General features: G+C 33.7%; 1 protein-coding gene across 1 annotated transcript in view; it reads left to right on the forward strand.

Annotated features, from left to right (window-relative positions):
- The first annotated feature begins 1,525 nt into the window (after positions 1–1,525).
- The window catches only part of LOC111087758 (dihydroflavonol 4-reductase-like), a 33,876-nt gene continuing 13,004 nt past the window's right edge, over positions 1,526–22,397 (forward strand). The window contains exon 1 of the mRNA XM_022395562.1: positions 1,526–1,654. Coding sequence (XP_022251270.1) covers positions 1,630–1,654 — 25 coding nt within the window. The 5' untranslated portion in view covers positions 1,526–1,629. The remainder of the gene's footprint in view (positions 1,655–22,397) is intronic.

Here is a 22,397-nt window from a genome sequence, read left to right on the forward strand (position 1 = left end):
ATATATTAGGAATGCCTCGTACAGATAACTCTTGTGAAGCTGTGGTATTCAGCTCCACTTATAACCAGACAGATAAGCAGGTGTTATAGGTTTTAGCGTTAGTGTTCTTTTATTCAGCACAAGTAGTATTTACTAACCATTATCTAATCAACTGTGATGCTTTGCCTATCTCCAGTATTTTTCACGTCATTTTCCATTCTCTGGAGGAATTTACCACAGGATGTTAGAACCTCTTACTATTAAGCTAACAATACCAGTTCTTAACAGTAAGGTAAGCACTCTGTCAATACATCTTCAGTTGTGAAAATATAAAGAAAGAGGAGAACATGAACTTCGATCGTTGAAAATGAAATGGAATAAAAATTTAAAAGATAGATAGTTCATCTTTAAACAAATACACGCATTCTTAAACCTTGTTGCTATAATTTTATACTCAAATCTCATATCTTATGTCTTTTTTATCTACCTAGGAAAGAGTTATTGGGAGTTTTTGTGAAAATCGAAATGACATTAACCAAATAATTATTACTCCGTTATACACTTAAGATTTTAAATAAGACTTCATTGTTTTGATCTATTCTCCGTAAAACTGCGATTTTCAATCCATTAACCTTTCTAAAAATTATCTTTCAAATTATTTCTACTTAGGTACCGCAGTGGGCCAGTGGTATGTTTATAGACTTACATAGCTAAATTCTGGGTTCGATTCCTCATGGTGGTCAGAACGCAGATGGTTAATTGTGTAGCTTTGCGCTAAAAAACAAACAGACTCCCCGTTTGGTAAATATACCATTTAAAGTATATTGGGTTTGCACATTACAGAGTAATTTAGTTTAACTAAGCCTCACAAAGTTTTTCCTGAAGATCAAATAAACTCATGTTCATCATTTTAGTATCATCAACATATACATATTTTACAGGAAGAAGACTAACCTAATTAACTGTACAGCTGCAATAAAAAAAATAACCTGTATTTTAAGGCAGGGGGTAATAATTCACCTTCATCATTTCATAAAAAAAATATTTCCTAATTCTTTATCATTTTCAGAAAAAATATTTAAACATTTTTGTAGCATAATATATCTTTCTATATATTTTTTATTTTTTTTATTATAATCATGTGTAGAAAGAAGTATCCAGTAAATATTTTACTTTTTATATATATGTTTACTAATATTGGCGAATTAGTCTAATTTCACCACTAATTTATAAATGAATGTGCGAAATTTCATCCAGATTTTCTTTCAGAAATTTACAAGTAGGGTAGATAGCGCTGCTAGATATGTTTTTAACATTGTTTTTTACATTCCAATGACTGTATCTATTACCAACAAGCATATCTAGAAAGTGCTGCCCTCTACGCTACTAAATATGTAAAATACGATTTTAAATATATATATATATATAAGAAATTTTCAAAATACATTTCACAATTTTATAAATGCTCGAACACCTTCAGAAATGATTTGATACTTTAAATGCATCGAGTTAGACTAATTCTAAAAGTTGTGCCCATGATCCAATGTAGGGTGTGGTAGACCTGCTATCTATAAATCAGGCCAGAGTGTAAGAGCAGTTGAAGTTGAAAGCGTATGTTGTGACGCTTGTGTTTCTAATCTCTCTGATAGGATGGCAACTGGAGCGGATTCACCATGTAAGTAAAATCTTTCTTTTCATAGTTGCAAATAACTTTAAGTTAACACGTATAACTTAACTTTTCATTTATTCGTAAAATTTATTTTTGAATTGCATCATTTTTCATCAAACTTAGTGGATGGTAGAAATATGTTTATTCGAAAACTGTACTATACTTCAGTAGTTAAACAACGTAATGGTTGCATTAGTGAATATATATTGCAACAATTTCATATTCTTGCTGAAACACAGCCGCTAATTTTTGCTTCTGTTAAGGTGATAAGATGGCTTCTAGCTTCTAAAAGCAACATTTCTAATAATGGATCGATTCCGCACCATAAGCTCTGAACATTATTTTCTCTTCAGCAGAGAAATAGTTTTTTCGGGATTATTTTTATTTCGGAATGTTTTAAAACAGCAGCAGCAGCAACAACAACAACAATATTTCACGATTCCATATGTTTTATCACCCAAACCTTTCAGCTCAATACTAAAACGAATTTATGTATTTTTCCTGCAACAAATGATGCTTGAGCGCTTCAATATTCTAATGTTCATGTACTTGTGGATAGAATAATTTTATCATTAAAAAAGCTACACATATCTCTATATGAAATCTTATAACAGTCTTCCATCTATGTGCACGCACTTTTCCTCACTATCGGTGGCAGTTTACTGAAAACTAAGGTCCTCATTGGTTTACGTAATTCAGCGGATGTACTCAGGTTCTTATCCGGTTCCTTTACACATTTTTTATAGCAGAAAGCCAAGTATGGGATTAGTTTAGCAAATGTTTTTAGTGATGAAGTTTCACCGTGTTATCTAGGCATGAATTTCTATCTCGAGACAATTGAGACAATTAAAAAACATCTTATTTTACCCCTGAAGAAGAAAGGTCCAGCTTTCGAAAGCGCTCGGGTTATAGGGTTTTTATTCATTATTTTCTAGTGAATTTTTTGTATTAAAATTTGCACATACTACTTTAGTTGAAATTCATCTGAAGTCTAACTCCCAGAAGAATAATCGAAATCCTTACAATAAAGACTATACAAAAGTGACCGTTCTCCTAAACACTTTGACGCAATGTTAAAATTACAACTGAAAGCGCTTCTACAGAGCACTTTTCAAACAAACATGGTACACTTACGCCAATAAATCCATTACTTATATTTATTAAAGCTCCCAACTGTAAAAAAATTGTGTAAATCGAGAGTACGAAGAAGTCAGTTTTATGAAATAGCATCACTCAGAAAATTAACAAGTAAACCGTTGGCGTTTATAAGTAGTTTTTTAGTTAAGTGTAATAGTAATAAACTATTGAACCGGTAATTTTATTAATTTTATATATATCCCCTGGTTTGTCAAAAAATCAGGGGTTCGATTCTCCATAGTGCAGAGAGTGCAGTTAGTCTACTGCGTAACTCTGCAGTAAGAAAACAACAACATGTGTGTGTATTTTTGTGTCTATATATATCTGTATTAATTGTTAAACCAAAAACTAATGGTGGACTATTAATTTCGGTTTTTAAAACATATTTTCTCAAACTATTAATGCATCAAACTGCTAACAGGTCTCCGTTTTTGTTGGTTACTGTGGACCCTCTATACATTTTACATAGAAAATAAATGATTTGACCCATTGTTTTAGTCAGCTTTTTATACTGGAAGCTGTAAAAGGCAAGGACATAAAATTACTCAATAACTGGACCCCACCGATAGTGAACGGTAATTTGAGGGTTAAAAGAAATCAAGTTTTTCATGATAATCATAGATTGTACAAGTGACAAAATCCTCTTAACATTGCTGATTCGTTTGTTCTTCTGAATAATAAGCAAGTTAATTCAAGAAAATAATTAATAACGTATATAGTGTTAGAATAATTAAATAATATAGAGTTAAAACAGGCCGTACCTTAATTTTAATGAAAAATTGCAGTGCACCAACTTAATCCTATTCCCAACACAACAGTTGTTGTCAAGTAATTTGCTAATGTAAATAGCGTCTCAATGGTTTCTGGTGCATCTCATCTCCTGCACGGATCAACACTTTTGTGCCCCACAACCTGGAATCTTTTCCCATTCCTGCTAATCTCTACATCTCACTACTTCATATTATACACAATATAAACCAGCGATGCCTCGTCGGTCTATGAATTTTCGTTTATTTTTTCGTCGCTGCTACAGAATTGTCGCCATTTTCACGATCCTTAGATTCTGCACCATTCTTGTTGTCTACAAAGCTTCCTGTAATCTTGTACGAGCGGTAAAACGACATCATTGGGATTTGTAATATTTCGGCAGTTCTCCTATCACTTCAAAATACTGGGAACAATTTAACTTTCTGGCAAGACAACGTACCACTACATCCTACCCAATACTAGTCAGTAGCGAAGAACTTCTTTACTCCATTGACAAGGTTAATGCATTTGCCTCTTTTCTCAAATCCCATTTTCAAGCTCCAAATCAACACCCTTTGGATTACAAGGATTGTTCAGATATATTTTTTCAAACTGATCCCTCAGTCCTGGATTCTAGATTATAATATCGTAGAATACTCTCTGAATGCTCCACTTATAGTTCAGGATATTCACCTAGCTCTTAAAAGTAGACGCGACACGCCTCCTGGTCCAGATGGATTGACTTATCTCATTTTCGACACGCCTCCTGGTCTGATGGATTGACTTATCTCATTTTTGACATGCCTTCTGGTCCGGATGGATTGACTTATCTCATTTTCGACACGCCACAGAGCGCGAGTCCTGCTTCCTCTAGTCATTTTTCTTTTTGATTTCCTTCTTCGAATTGGCTTTTACTCATATTCTTGAAAGAAATCCACTATTCTACTTTTCTAAGTCTCCAGTGAATATTGAATCTTATCGTTCTATCTGTCTTACTAGCATTCCTAGCAAAATTTTTAAAAAGGTTTTTCACTCGCAGTCTATTCTATATAATTCAGTGTATCATTTTACCTTGCTCTCAAGTCAGTGTCTGTCCTTCCATCTTTCAACAATGTACCATTATCTCACTGTATTGTTCTGCTAACCACTTACTTGCAAGACGATGATTACTCTAACAGGATCATACAAGCTGCTGTCAATAAGTTCGTGATATGAAGTCGCCTCTGGTGCTTACCATTAATGTCAATAAAAACAAACTATTCTATTTTGCTCTACGCGAAACAAGTTCCGAAAATATCGTTACTCATTTATATTTAGTGTTCAAGTTGAGAATGTGCCTCTCAAATTCTCTGAGACTGTGAAATATCATGGAGATAATTTTGACAAGCATCTTTACAGGAAAGCGTATCCAGTATATTTGACTAACAATATCACCTCTCGACTTAAGCTTCTTCGCTGCCTGTCCGATACCTCCTGGGGTTTAAACACCACTTTACATCTTTATACATTCGAACTTGTCTTACTTATTGTCATATTGCACAGATTTCTGTTCCTTGTTTGTTTTATCTTCGTTTACAGATCTTGGGACGTCTTCCTTTCGGATAAACACTTCACGTCCAGTTACCTAGTCCTACTAAAGACCTTTATGACAGTATTCCATTTTCGCAGATACTTGTTCATCTCCAGAACCTTCAAATTCGTTATGTCCTATGACATTCTTTGATAGATTATTTAGGCAGAGTATCATGATGAAATTTAGTTGAATGGATGGCAACTGCCTGTTGTAGAAACATAAATGTAGAGGACGACGTTTCAAAAGACTTCCTCCTTTTGGTTCAAATTAAACATTCAGTAGTTACGTTGGTCCTATTTATACTCTAATAATCTCTGCAAGGCAACGTGGCATGCTGTCGATGAGTTTATTGATGTACTCCACCGTGATTTCATCCAAACTTGTCACTAGAAGGCGCTGCGACTCAGTAGCCGTGTTAGGGGTCGTGGTTAGCAAATTCCCGGCTTAGTTCTGCTCAACAGTTCTCAATAGGATTACAATCTGCAGACTTTGCTGGCCATGACAATCTTGTAACACTCTCCTTGTAGAGATAATCGTGTACAATACGCGCACTGTGGGCAGTGACATTGTCATCCTAGAACACAAAGTTATTGCCAAACCTTGCCCTAGCATATTGCAGAACTATCATCTCCATGTGATGTATGTAAGAGGCGCCACTGACGTTTCCCTGGAGGATATGAAGAGCAGTTTTACAACATGATGAAGAGCTCCCTAAACATGTACGGTACCATTTCCTATGTATTCCCTGTCGGAAGGACAGTCTTCCCTCATCTGTTCTCCAGACAAACGACTAACATGAATCCTACAATCAGCTTTAACAAGCCGGAAACATGACATGTCGCCAGTGTCCTAACTGTAAGTTGGCATGCTGTCTTGCCCAAGTAACACGAGGATGGAAGTGAATTCTGGTTAATATCGGTTTCCAAATAACCCTTATTGTAAAATAATCTTGTTCGGTCAGTCTCCTATTCACTGTTCTTCTGGATAACCTGGAATGTATGTGTTCATACCGTTCTCCTCATAAGGTTTTGCAAGGCTTCTTTTGACCTTGACGTGTTGACCTGATCAAAACACTATCATCTCGGGTAGTAGTTTTTTCGGCGTTTACTAGTAGACTTTCCTAGAACAAAGTATCCTGTAGTCCGATGACCTTTCAGGATTTTGGATATAGTTATCCTACTGTTCTGGCAATGTCCGTTTGCTTCATACCATTTCTTGACAGTCGAACAATTTGACGCTCTATAACTTCTGTCACATGACGAGGCATGACTCTACACCAAGTATAGAGAAATTATCTGAATAAAGCGTTGATCTGTTTCGAAAAAGATTATATCGAAATCACACTATTTCATACAAAACAGCTGTGTATGTGTGTTTTGACGAAAAAAAATGCCCTAAACAAACTATACAGACCAGAATAACAACTCGTACATGTTTGTCCGATTATACGCTATCTTCTCTGTTATTATTAGGGCATTTACTCAATAACTACTCCATGCATGTAGACAATAACATCAATATAGAATAGTATGCAAATATTTTGGCCAAGACTGTACGTGTCGATCACGTGTATATTAGTTACATGTGTAACTAATTATCATCATAAAAAAGGAGAAAGCATACAAAAAAAGATGAATACACAAATAAAAGAACCTCATAGTAATGTCCCTCATGACATACAATTGAACTCCTTCCCGTCTCCACTCACTTAACACAATTTTCTCATCCATCAACTATCAGTTTCTACTTTTTTCTAGTCATATCTCGTGGCTGAAGAGAGGGCATAACCCTTTAGTAAGCCGTTAGCCTTTGGTTAGAATAAAATGACACACTTATACATATCCTTACTGTGTCATATCTCAACCGGCCTGAAGATCCATGGTAATACGAAAAGTCTCATCGGCACTGGATATAGCACATATAGTGTGGCCGACATATTATTATAAAATGTTTTTTTACTTATAAGTTCTTGTCAATAATTATTGATATTTAATTTACCTGGTAATATAGAAATAAAGTATGAGCTTGCAACTTTAAAAGGGAATGGGAGATTGAATACAGTATTATTAGTATCAAAAATATCAATACTGAAGCTTTTTATTAGACTAAGTATTTATCACGAATTTACTTTATAATACTGCCTCTAGTGTCTCATTAATCTGAAGATTTATAACACTAAAAACCGGTTTCTGATGTTCCTAGTAAATAGATCATAGATAGCCCATTATTTAGCTTTGAATTTAATAACAATTATAACACTAAGATAGTTTTATGATCATATAAAACCCGTACTAAAAGCTTAACTTATTAAGATTTTAATGTTTATTCTGGACTTTATGTCATTTGTTGAATGGTATATGAGAGCACAAGAAGGCAATTTTACTAAACAACTCAGCTCAGAAAAAAATAGTGTCTTGCAAAAGTATTCACTCCCCTGCAAATTTTCCATACTTTGTTGCCGTTTGAGCTTGCAATCATGAAACTTTCAAATGAGGTTTTATATTTAGAATATACACAATCTACCCCAAACTGAGAAAGCTAAAAAAACAAAAAAAAAAACGCTGATATTATGTAAGCATATTAGATTTTCAAAGTAAATTAGAATATTCTCAATTGCATAACTATTCAAACCCCTTTGCTACGGCAACCCTAAATCAGTTCAGGTTCAAAAGATTAGTTTGAAAGGTCACAGAATTAGTGTAATGGTCTCTATCTGTGTATACTTAAAGTTGTTTAACCTGAATTCAGAGTAAATGCATCTGTTCAAGCCACAACTCACATAGTGATAGGACAAATCAACCATAAAGACTAAGGAGCTTTCCAAATAAGTAATGGATAAAATGGTAGAGAAGCACAGATCAGGAGAAGGTTACAAGAATCATCCCTTTGAGTACGGTGAAGTCCATCATTAAGAAGTGGGATATGCTTCATACCACACCACCCAGTCACTACCCAGATCAGACCGCCCTTCCAAACTAATCATCCGGGCAAGCAGGAAACTGGTTAGGGATGCCACTGTAAAGTCAACAATGGGTTTGAAAGACTTGCAAAGTTCCATGTTTGAGATGGGATTCAATGTTCGTACATCGACAATATCCCGGTCCCTACGTAAACTGACCTGTATGTGCGAATTGCAAGAAAGAAGCCATTACTGAAAAAGAAGTATCTTAAATCTCGCATGGAGTTTGCGACAAAGCATGTAAATGATACTGCAGACATGTGGCAGAAGGTTTTGTGGTCAGACGAGACAAAAATTGAGCTTTTTTGGTCTAAATTCAAAGCGTTACGTCTGGCGTCAGCCCAACACAGCACATCACCCAGTCAACACCATCCCAACTGTCAAGTATGGTGATGGCAGCATCATGTTATGGGGATGCTTCTTATCAGCATGGACTGGAAGCTTGTCAGGATTGAGTGGAATATGGATGGTGCAAAGTACAGGCGAATCCTAGAGGAAAACCTGCTTGAGTCAGCCATTGGTAAAAAATTCATATTTCAGCAGGACAATGACCCGAAGCACAAGGCCACAACCACATTGGAGTGGTTTCAAAAGAAGAAAGTGAATATCCTGGAATGGTCCTGTCAAAGTCCTGACTGAATCCAGTGGAAAATTTACGACGAGTCTTGAATATTGCAGTCCATCAACGTTTCTCAACGAACTTGTCAGAATTGTAGCAATTTTGCCAGGAGAAATTGGCAAAAAGCACACCATCCCATTGTGCAAAGCTGGTAGAGACCTATCCAGAAAGATTCACAGCAGTAATTTCTGCCAAAAGTACTTCCACAAAAGACTGACTTAGGGGGCTGAATACTATGCAATCAGCAAATTTTGATTTATATATTTTCTTTGCAGGTTTTGCTGATTTCAACCTCCTTCACACATAACAGCATTAAGTTTGATCATTAGAGTTTTAAATAAAAACAAGTTCATTAACAAAAGTATTGATATTTCATCAAAATGTGAAATTATTGGTAGGGAGTAAATATTTTTGCAAGGCACTGTAAGTATACAATAAATTGAGATACTCTTTCCTTTTCCTTCATATAAATATTTGATTTATAAGTGTGAAGTGAAAGCTAGAAATGTCATTAAAAGTTAGTCTTTTGGAGTTTGAGGTGATATTCTAAAAGTATTTTTACCGTTATATAAAACATTGAAAACATAGTTTTGATAAATGTATTTCAGGGCACTAAATTAAAAAAATAAAACAAGAAAAATGTGAGGTAAAATAACAACAACATCGGATTTTTTATTGATCTCAAGTTAACGAACTAGTAACGAAGCTTTTTAAATGAACTGCATAAAAATATTCCAGACTTTTGAAAGTTACAACACCACAAGGCATAACCACTATTATAAAATAATGTTAATTATCCTACTTAGTTTATTGGCCTGGCATGGCCAGGTGGTTAAGGCACTCGACTCGCAATCTGTGGGTCGCGGGTTCTAATCCCCGTCCCACCAAACATGCTCGCCCTTTCAGCCGTGGGGGTGTTATAATGTGACGGTCAATCCCACTATTCGTTGGTAAAAGAGTAGCCCAAGAGTTGGCGATGGGTGGTGATGACTAGCTGCCTTCCCTCTAGTCTTACACTGCAAAATTAAGGACGGCTAGCGTGTAGCTTTGCGCGAAATTCAAAAACAAACAAACTTAGTTTATTTTTGTAGAAGTCAGACAGCTGATGGTTCACAATCTGATGCATATGGTTTGTCTTCCAGTCTACACTCGTAAATAAACATTTGGTAAACGTGGCTTTGGCTTTACATATTTTTAGTTCGTAACATTTCACTTCAATATGGAGTATAGTCACCATGGGTAGCAAGTGCAGCTTGGCACTTACGTTGCATGTTTAAAATCAGAGTGTTGATAAGGTCCTGAGGTATCCTCGACCACTCCTCTGAAGTAGATGTTTCAAGGACATCTTAAGTGTCTGAAGTCACTTAACGGGATGCGATGCTTCTCCATTCCATGCATACTGGATAGGAGAGGAATCCAATGAGCGTTTAGGTCAGTCCATTCAACTATTCCTCAAGGAATGTGTTGGCTAGTTTAGCACGGTGGGAACCAACGGGCATTATCATCTCTTAGGCTGGAGTCAGGGTCAGTTGTGCCAGAATATGGCAGCATATAATGTTGTAAGGTGTGGTCCCTAAAATGTGTAACATTAATGGATCCATTTTGCAGGATGTAGAGGTCAGGTCGTCCACCAATACTTATTTCTGTCATACAAAACTTTCACCACCACAATATACGATACGTATCTGTATTGAAATAGGATTGGATTTTACTTCATATTCTCTCCAAATGAGTATGCGCGTGTTATTTAACTACAAGAAGAAATGTGATTCTTCTGTAAAAAAGAATATTTGCATCATTGTTGGCGAGTTGTCTTGTGTCTCCTTTCGAGTGGTATGTACCTCAATGTGTCTGGCATACAGGTCAACCTTGTGAAATAAAACTGACACAAAACGAATCTGAACCTTGAAACATCTGTTTTTGTCTCGTTGTTGGTCACCTATGGTTAGAATCGACATTTATGGTCATCTATTTGTACTGTGAATGATAGTCTGTTTAATCAGGTTTCCAAACAAGTGCACAACTGACTTGAAGATTATTCTACATTCTGCTAACTACACCATGAAACAAAGTCTGCTATGATTAATCCAGCTATCGCCCATTTGTATGGTGGCTTTCCAGATGAAAGGAACACCCAAATGCCTTCTGTGTGATCTAGTCACGAACAACTTGAAGGAATTCAAAATCTGTGATTCGTCGCAGGGTGACAGCCAAAGGATTACGTGACACCACAGTATATATATACCACATACTTAAATGACCAGTCATTTGTACTTTATATCACATGAATTGGATTACGTGACACCACAGTATATACTACATACTTAAATGACCAGTCATTTGTACTTTATATCACATGACTTATCATCAGATGTCTGATTTGCACAACAATGAACCGTATCGTGATTGACATTATAACAGTGGTTCTGTCATGTCATCGCTATAATACTGCAGGATTCAGGTACAATGATGCATTATATGTAAGTTATAGGTATCCACGACACACAGCAACTTCGCGAAATGTTTTGTAAAGAATAAAGCTAACATTGACAGTAAAGATAAAACAAACACAAATGAATGAACGAACAAAAAAATCTTTATTTACAGATACAACGTGGTGGGGTCTTGCTTTCTCTAACTGGCTTCCGTTTGTTCAATATTAAGAGAACATCTCTGGCTGTTTCAGCTAGAGACAAAGAAAAGTCCATATGAGATTAAAAATGGTACCGCACTGCTAGGTCAGAGCGAAGGTTCCTAGTGCAATATCCCACAATTCTTGAGACGACCTGTGTCCCACGAGATTGATAATACAGAAACATGGTTAACAGTGACCTCTGTGGTATGTGGTATATACATAAGACAGAGGATTGTTGTTGTTTCAGCGCAAAGCTACACGTTGGACTACCTGTTCACTGCGGGGAATTGAACACCGGATTTAGCCATTATAATTCCCTAAACTAACTGCTGACCCACAGGGTGACAAGACAAAGAGTTATCGTAAATTGACGACTTTCCACGACCTTTTTACTAGGGCATCAATTAGCTAAATGTAAAACACCTGCTTGAAAATTTTGATGCAACTTATCAGAATAAATTTGAATAAAGATATTATTTTCGAAGTATGAAAGGGTAAAATGTAACAGTTTTTCCACTGCAACGATATTACCAATATCTGTTACCCTTTAACCCTTGTGTGAAGTATATCTTTAAATTCAACATTATAGGAAAAAGTGAACAAAATTTTCAATCTCTTTCTTATGTATAAAAATCAAAACACTTTTAATTCGGATTTACCTTTCCTTTGAAAATGCCACCCAGTGGTACAGCGGTATGTTTGCGGACTTAAAACGCTAAAAACCGGGTTTCAATAACCGTGGTGTACAGAGTACAGATAGCCCATTGTGTAGCTTTGTGCTTAACAAATCGGTTGAAAATTAAATTTCAAAAGTGTTTTAAGTGTGAATAATACGTCAAAGCAATATTTCCTGTTAATATTAGCTTTAAAATAGTTAGAAAAGCATCGCTCCTTTTTCATTTCAGCATTAAAACATAAGAAACAAAAAACCATATATGTATAAGAAGCCAAAGATAATTTATAGAGAATATAATTAGTCTTATATTAATGAATAATGCTAAAATGATTTGGTATAAAACAGTTCTTGCAATTGGTTAATGACTATAATTAGAAAGCCCGAGAATATTTCCCCCAAAACCGCGTCGAAAGGTTTATTTGTAAGAATCCAAATTATTGTAAGATGTGCAGTATTTTTCGTATGGGGGTGCCTAGCCGTCTGCACAATTACCTTTACATGAACTGTAGCTGTACGAATTTAAATGTATTGCTTGAGGTTGCTAGGCAACCAGTTCTGTGAACTGGCAGTGCTAACAGTCACAGGAATAAACACTAATACTTTTACGAGCTCCTAGTATTAGGAAGCCATGACTGCAGTGTAATAATGAGGTGCTCTTTAAACATAAGCATTATTTCATTTGCTACATACATGCATTTGTCAGCGTGTTAATAATATAATTGTAGTGATATGCGCACATTTCAGTGTGAACCGATTTGGAATCACGAGTAATCAAACAGTGCCATATTTTAATTATTTTTCATGCTCTGAATATATCTTTTTAATATGTAATAAGCTTTAGCTTACTATGAGTGTATTCTATATTCACATTATATATGCAGTACCCGGAGATGGGAATTTTTATTTTTTTTATTCTTAAAGCTCTGGAACTATGGATCCATTTTGTTTTTCGGAAAATTAACAAGGCGTAGGCTTCTGGCTTTGTTCATATTTAAATAAATAATATTCCAGGTAGTAAAAGTTTGTACTGGAGGTCTAGGAAATATATGAAAGAAAATGCTTACAAATAAAAATATTAATGTGGTAGAAAACAATTTTCTAGATGGCTATGCTCATGTCAGATAGGCAGATAACAGGCAAGGCCATTATTAAATGTTAATACAATATAAAACAAACAAATTAGGTAATGGATTAAGAAGAACAGTCATGGCAGGGTTCGATTGACATATAATTCAAACAGCATTATTTTAAGCAACGCAAAATATGATTTGCTGATTAATAATACAATTCAAAATACCTGTTGGATCGACGAAGATCATGATCTTTGATACACATTATTGTTATCAATTCTTATATTGTTTCGTTTATTTAATCGTATGGTTGTTAATTTCCTTTTCATAAATAATTAAAAATGATGGATAATCTTTTTTCTTGCCATATTTTACTTTATTTAAAAATAAACGAGCTGATCTTGAAGCCAAAGTTTCACCAAGGCTAGTACTGTTAGGAATAATTCGAATGGCTACTTATGTGCAATGAAACTTGTGGGCAGATATATAGTAAGATATATATAGTTGTAAGGCAGCACATAATAAGTTTCTCCTTAGGTTATAAGTAATTATTTGTACAGCATCTTTTAAAATATCGATAAAGTCAATATTCTTATATTATTTCAAAGTTATTTAACTGGTGACATTGACTGAGCCATGCAGGAAAGAACTTAAAACATACCGATCGTTATCTGCGAAAATCATGTTTTTTAATCTAATATTTGTTGCACGTACAAAATGTTGTAATTGTTTGGTAATGTATGGTATACAGTGAGATTTATGGCAGAAAGATATATTCTTACAACAGAAAATAAAGAAAAAACAACTATTGAACCACATGAACAATGTCTTGATAAGAACACAATTGAGCGTCGAAAACTTATGCAAGATTCCATAGGGCCCTGTTAAGTGAAGGAGCAGTTTTGAGGGCCATGGAGGAGAGAAGAAGAGAAGTTACGTATCACATAAATTAATATAAATAAAATATAAGAACGAAGAGGAACTCCAAACTACTAATGCTGTTGTTAATTTCTTTTTTCAATCATTTAGATTTAATTTCCAAGTTAATTACTCTTTAATCATGATAATTACTTAGGCGATAGAGCACTCTATTTTGTGGAGACTGGAATATTATTTATTATAAATATCTTGTCCTGCAGATAACGAACAGAAAATGTACTTCTCTGCTGATGTTCTTCTCCCACATATATAGTTATATGTTCTGTAACAATCTGTTGAGTTATTTGATCTACATAACCTCTAGGGTATGTGCTAACAACTCTATACGAATTAATCGCCTGTCTGAATCAGTTGCTGCTGAAATAATGAAGTTTATGGGGTTTTTTGTTGTTGTTTGTTGTAAGAATGCGCTTTTGTAAGATGGCTGCAGTCGTTATGGACACGCTTTGACATCAGGTATAAGTGTGTGAAATTTTACAGCAGAATCTTGTCTATTTCTATGTAGTGTTTGAACTTTATACTTCATGAGATAAACGAAACACCAGAACTATATATATATATGCTAATAAAAGTGTTCATAAAATAGTCAAAAGATGCGTTTTACAATTATAGTATGTACAAAATATAAGTCTCGTTGTGTTATCAAATTTATAGATTTCATGATACAAAAGTATGGCGTAAATTTAAGAGGCAAAAACAGTTCAAATGGCTGACTTAAGCACATGACACGTGATTAATTTTTAATCAAAAAGATAAGGATCTCTTTAAGCATTTATCATGCTAAAAATAAATATATACAGTAAAGTTTTTTTTTTTCATAGTAACATACTATTAAGTTACGTTTACAAAATAACTTACATGACAGACTACATACTGCTTAACTTCTTAGCAATTTTAGATACCTAATTTTCAAAAAATATATTATTTAAAAACCATTCTTACTATAATTTATTAAAAAGATACACGTTGTTCTATAAATATCAATTATTTTTTAGTAGCGTACTGGTACTTGATTCAGCCAAGTTATTCAGCACACGGGTTGATAGTTCCAGCAACAGCACCTCTATTCAGGTTGTCACGGCAACGAGTCGCCTTGAAGCAGAGATTGTTATTACGTTTGTAGATTTCAATATGATATTTTCCTTTCCTTTAGAGATATAAAAAGCAACTACATAAGATCCTAAGCGTATCGGAAATATAGTCTCTAGAAAGTTCGATAATGTTGAATTAAAACTTCTTATCTGTTTGCTGAAGCAAGTATTTGATAGTGAACAACAACAAATGTAGCACGCCTCACGTGATTTCGGATTTCAAAGTGTATCTAAAGACGATAAGTAAATGAAAAAAATCAGCATTTTCAACGATAAATTTTGATTAGCTCTAACAAATGTAAAAACTGATATAAAGAATAATTAAAATGTTATTATAATTTACTATGAAATAGTGTCTTAAATTTATATAAATAGATTGGAATCTAATAATAAAGAAAAATAAAGATAATAGTACCTCTAGCTTACTGAAGATGGAATTATGAAGATTCCGAAACGTCTAATAATGTAATTACTTTCGTGTTTTTCTTTATTATTAAATTATTTTTTCCGAAAAATGAATCGATTCTTAGAAATCTAATTTGTACAAAATATTTTTTCGAAAAATAACGTCTTATGTGTTTTATTCAGTTTCTTTCTCAATACTATTAAAATTACAGGTTTTTATTTTAGAAGATTCACTCTGAAAATGAGAATAACAAGCAGCAGACACACAAATCTGAAGTACTTCAAATCCTTATTTCCTAAAAGCTTAACATAAGTACACAATCACGAATATTCTTAAAATCTCAACAGAATTATGCAAACTTGAGATTTCTTAAAATCTGAACACAGATACTCAGACGCGAGGATTCTTAAAATCTGAACATAAGTATTCAAAATAATGATTCTTAAAATCTATTTCATCATAGATACTCAAACTCGAGGATTCTTAAAGTCTGAGCGAAATTTTAAGAAACAACAAGTTTATCTATATATATATATTGAGATTTTAAGAATATTCAAGCTTGTAATCTATATTGAAACTACAAGTGTTCTCGAGTTTGAGTATATATGTATCTATAGTTGAGTATCTTTGCTCAGACTTTAAGAATCCTCGAGTTTGAGTATCTATGTATCTATAGTTGAGTATCTTTAACATAGATACACGAACCATGAGATATTAAAATTTTAACATAAATAGACGAATCATGGAATGTTAAAATCTCAACATAGACTGACAAATATGAATATTTAAATTCTCATTTGGGATGCATATGCTTAATACATTCACTTAGAAAACACAGATTTAGGTATTCGCTTCATGGAATGAACAAAATGAAGAAGGCTTACTTAAATTCAATACAAAAGAAAAGAAATAATGAACAGATAAATAAGTTTTAAACTGACGATATATGTACAGTCTTTAACAATGAAATAAATGGCCCCTAACGACAATTATTATTTTAGCCGCAGCATAATGGCCCATAGACTGGCTCTGGGTTGATATTTTTCAAATACCAATTTTTAGCTTATAGCATGTATGTATGTGTGTTTGTAGTTAAACACAAAGCTACACATAGGGCTATCTGTGCTCTGCCCACCACTGGTCTCGAAATCCGGTTTCTAGCGTTGTACGTCCGCAAACATGCCTCTGTGCCAAAAGGGCGTGGGGGGGGGGGAGCTTATAGCTCCGTCATATCTTGATCGATTTGAGATCTAATTACAGTTTTGGACTGAGGAGGTTAAGCCCTTTCGATTGATGTATTTGATTACTCCCAAGCTCTCATAGATTAATTTACTCTAATCCTGCCTAAAATAATTTCAATTTGAGGATAGGCTGGTAAAGATCCTGATGAGTAATAAAATCGAATCGGGTATACGCGCGTCCTTCGCTTGGTATTGCCGGCGCACAAAAATATAGCATATTAAAAGAAAAAAAAAAGGTCTCAAAAATCAATTTACTTTAATCCTGCCAAAAAGAATTTCAAGTGCCACGACTATTGAGGATTCTCTCTTGTTTATTGTTTAACATTATAAAGAACAAATATTTCTGTTTTTCAAACAATGCTTTAGGTGTCGCATTACACGGTGAATGCTCACTGATGTCATTGCAACACTATTTATCAAAATAAATGTCTACAATAGTGCTGAAGTTTAATTGTATCAAATTATTATTATGTTGTTTTTCAGTAACTATTTTGAACAATAGACACTGAATGGTATAAAAGCACTACATTTAAATTCAAGAGTAGCACTTGCCATTTAAATTTTCATCACTATAGCAATAAAATAATTAAACATTGCAAAAATGTGTTGGAGGAGCCCAACACATTGTGAGAAAACAGAAATACATGCTCTTCCATATGTTTAGCCTTCCCATATCAAACGTCACATGTATCGTCTTAAAATGCAGAACTTTCTACACACACACATATGCACATATATATTTAGATAGATATTAATTAAGTTTTTGTGAAATAATGTCTTACATTTGAGCACAGGTTGAAACATAAACCTAAGTATATGGTATCTAAAACATAATGTTGCTATGCCATGTAAGTGAAGACATGGGCGGATATAAAAATATGTATAAATTCGATGCGTTCGCTTGGAACATTCAATATGACTTAGTTTGTTTAAACTCTCGATTCATATACACGTTTTTTTTTAGAATAATTTTGGTATTTAAGTTAATTCAATAAGTCTCGAATTCGATTTGTAGTAATGTCAGGTCAGTAATAAACAGATTAGGCTAACAAGTACAATTAGTTATGCTTGTATATACATTTCCAAATAACTATCATTGAATCGATGTTTAAATTCAGAAGAAAAAAAAACAGTTAAACTCTCTTCTAAAATAGAAAATTGTTACCTTAAAACTTTAGTCAAAGTTATTAAATAAAAATATTGTACCCAATATATCCACGTATTTGTTATATATATGTATAGTGAAAGAACAACAATTATTATAACTTAGTAATCTCATGAATCAATAAAAATTAATCTTATAAAACGGTTAAGTATTTCTCATCGTCGCTGTAACTGTTAGAATTAAATAATTATTGTCTAAATCACACTACACAATAAAATGTGGCGAAAATTAATCGGGTTTTGTAGAGATGCTTTTACTTTAAAAAGCATGGGTCTCTCTCTTTTCGAATCCGTCATTCCAGATTAAAGATTCACTTGAAAAAAGCAAGGGTGTGGAAGATCTAGTCGACGCTCGGTTGTTAGACATACACAGAAAACGGTTTTGTTAGTCATAGCGTCTGACAGTATATCGATCGGGCTGTGGGGGTGTCGTCCCCTAGTCTCGAGCATCACCATCGTATTGGCGGCGTTCTAGGGCCACCATATTGGAGCAGCTGCTAAGGAAGTAGTGCTCATTACAAAATAAACACAAGCTTCCCGACATGCACATTGTGGTATTTAACAGTACACCTCTCAAGCTAGTTCTTTCACGCGTAACATATTTCACAAAGGTAAGTGAGTTTTATGCTAAAAAAAAGGTCGGTCAATGACTTTTTCGAGTTTATCACTATTTAATAAAGATTCATGGGAATTTCATGGGAAAATGCCTTATCAGCAGAATGTGCAGTTTGTATCTGTACTAGCTATAAGATCCTACAAGTGTCTATATGATATAATAAATTAAATGCTTTTATACGGCTTATAAACAGTAATGTTTTCAATAAAAAATAAGAAAATATAAAGATAAACAATACCATAATATATCACAATATTTGTGACGTCGCCAAAGAAGTTGATAATCACTTTTTATACCCAAAAAGAAAATAATTACTGAAATTGCGCATGCGCAATCAATTGTTTCGTATTTATAGATTCCCAGGATTCAGTTTCATATTTATTTTAACACTATTGGTTACTTTTGTCTTCTAGCTTGTATACAGTTGTTCTACGATATATTATGGTATTGTTTATATTTATATTTTTCTTATTTTTTTTATTCAAAACATTATTGTTTATAAGCCGTATATATTAATGAGAAAAAACTACTGTTGCCTGAATCCTACACACAATTCAGGTTTACACCTCTGTTCTCAGAAAATCAATCCTTCTCTTGAAGAGTGTTTCGCGAGCAACATTTATTTTTCATGGAGTTTTTCAGGAAACTAACTGGTACATTTTTGTTCTGCTCTGATTAATTCAGTTGTGTAAGCTTTCTTTCTTGAATTATAAATGCATTTATCAGTAAAGTTTGAAGACAATATGTATCTTCAAGGCGGTAGACAAGTAAAAGCTTTTTAAACTAACCTAAAAAATTTAGAATCTATACTTTTTTGTGAGCCTTAATGCAGTCCTGTAAATGCATGACTATTTTCAATTTTCAATAAGTGTTTTTCAACTAGGGATTTTATCCGTCAATTCATTACCCGCTTCATTGAAACTCAAATTGTCATTATTTACCTTGAAAAACTACAATAGGTCAATCTCAAATACAAACTACCTCTACTCTTTTACACAGCAAGTCTATATTTACGATATGTGTTTGATTATAAATTATTTAAACACATTTAAAGCCCTTCCTATGCAAAATTCTACCTACAGGATTTAATCTAAGCATTTCAAGCTGATTACATTTATTATTTTGGTTACTATCATCTGTAGCACATGAGTAAAAATTATTCACACCACTTGTATTTGTAACAAAATACGTTCTCATACATGCCATATTCTGGCCCGAAGTCATACCAATTATTGTTTTTCTTTATCGTTCAGTTCATAGATCACTTGATAACTCTTATATTGCGTTCTCTCCTCTCTCTGTACTTTATACTGCGTTCCATTTGTTGTGTGTGTGTGTCTCTCTCTAGCCGTTTTCTATAAATTTGGTATTTTTACCAAGGGTGTATTACTCTCAGACTTTGAAGAATTATTGCTATTATTCACTTTTTTTCACAGACGTTTTCCTAAAAATTCAGATTTTCATAGCCCTAATCAACTGTTTATTTCTACTGTGTAAAAAGACTTAATGCGTTATCTGCGAAGGAATGTGATTTATGAAATATATACGTAGAATTCTGTATTGAATGTAACATTGTCTCAGAATCGATCCCTTTTTTTATGGTTGTTTACCACATATGGTATTTATTTTTGGTGAAGCCTCACGCTAACCTCGTGTAATATTCAGGGCTTATACCTGTCAAACTGGCATTCGATACCTGTGGTGCGTATAAATAGCAAACTGTGCAGCTTTATGCATAACATCAAATAAACAAAACGTTTGATAAAGTTGTTTATAGTTTAATGTGTTAGTATTTTCTACTCTTAAATGGTAGCCAAGGAAGACAATTGTTTGTCAGATTATCACATAATTATTGCTTTATAAAGCTAATTTCTTATATTTGATAACAACCCTTATGCCTTTATAATTCATATTAAAATCTTATGGATATTCTGCCTTATTTTCGTTTGAACTATACTTAGAGAAACTAACACTGGTATAATATATCAAATTAGAACGTGTATAAAATGTTTTGTTTCTAGTTACGTTTAGGCAATGTGTTCACTATACTGACAGACAGTTTTAGTTTATTTTCACCATTTTCTCTTGCCCATTCGCTGTTTTCAGGCGTCGTTTCGGGTTCCTTTTTTTTCGCATAAGGATCAACTCATTATCCTCTATAAGAAAACTCCAACTGTGTGTTTTTTCTTCTTGTATGCAACGTGACATTATTTATAGGTAATTTCATTTTCTTAGAACCAATAAGTTCTTCTTGTTATTCCTTTAGTTTATGTTTATCCAGAAGAGAAAACATATATTCTTATAGAATCTGTCATTCTTGATACTTTTCTCACAATTTATCAATTTGAGACACTTTTCTAAAGCGATATAAAATAGGATATACATTGTACCTTTTCGATGTATTTTGCTTTTGCCGAAGTGTGTTATATGATTTAATTGTAGTGTAAGTATGTTCTTATATACATCCAGCTAGAAGGCGCTTTTTCTCTACGGATTTACTCCCCAAGTAATTTTTAAAAGTCATATCCATATATAATATCACTAAAATAAAATATATTTTCAAATGAGACCATAGCACTGAATATACAATATAAAGTTAACGTATTCGTGTATTTTAGTCGTTACGAAACACAGTTTTCAATCATAGGATGGCCCAGATCAATCGCTCCCAGGACCATCCTTCGAACACGTTTTGATGTTTTTCTTTGGAATAAACTCGCTTTGACAGCTCCGATCCCGCTGTGAGGAAACAGTGGAACTCCTGTCGAGTGTGATGTCAAGAAGTCGTTATCTATTTCCTTGATCTCGTTTTAAGTACATCTTCTTTTCTAAATAAACATATATTTATATTAAGTTTAATGGAATTCGAATACTGTCCACCAACACATGTATTACACGGACAATGACTTCAGAGCGTGTGGTTCTCACTTTATGCTGACAACAAATGAAAGGTACGTGGGTGTAAGACTTGTTAAACGTTTCAAGACATAGCTTTATTGTTTTTGTTCATCATAAAATCGTAGCGTCACTGTATGAATATTATAACTATTGTAAAGGTAATATATATATATATATATATATATATGTAACTAATTATATGATTCAAAAACTATTTTAATTCTGTTATTGATGAAATGATCGTCTAGAGCAATGTACACATGGTCTTGATTACTTATCTACAGTTGAACTTATTTCTACTATGTGTGTTTCATATGTATTTACAGTATAAACACATTATTGAATTATTGTTTGTTTGTTGTTAAGCACAAAGCTGTACAATAGGCTATCTGTTCTGTGCCAACCAGGGTTATCGCAACCCGGTTTTTAGCGTTATGAGCCTTCATACTTACCGCTGAGTCACTGGGGGAATTTGAATTCGTAACCACAGCAACTGTTAGGTGAAAAGTATTTACTAGCCCGGTGTGGCCTCGAGTTCTTTCCGTGTTGTTAGTCATTGCCTTTGAATTCTAATGATTTCCTCGTGGATTTGATAGCCTATAAGACTCTTCCTACAGAATCTAGACAATTGTCAAAGCTCATAATATTAAACTGACAGTTTTGGTTGACTATGAGTTTAATAACGTCATTCGCAAGAAGAACGGAATCTTTAAAACTCTTGCGAATTGGTTTGGTCAATAATTCAGAGTTCACGGAGCTTATGTCAGAAAAATGGTTCCTGTTGAACTTGAAATAAGTTTAATCATTGGGATAAAAATAAAATACTACAAACAAATGTGAACATTAGAATAAAAAGTGTTCATATTCTTTAGAAGCACTTAAGGGTAGAGGTATAAAACGTTTCAATACTTTAAAAAGACTGACATTGACTTTGCATTATTTGTCCCGAAGAATCCTTTAACAAAATTAGTTTTGCTG

This window comes from Limulus polyphemus, unplaced genomic scaffold, assembly GCF_000517525.1.
Source record: "Limulus polyphemus unplaced genomic scaffold, Limulus_polyphemus-2.1.2 Scaffold2594, whole genome shotgun sequence".
NCBI classification, from domain to species: domain Eukaryota; kingdom Metazoa; phylum Arthropoda; class Merostomata; order Xiphosura; family Limulidae; genus Limulus; species Limulus polyphemus.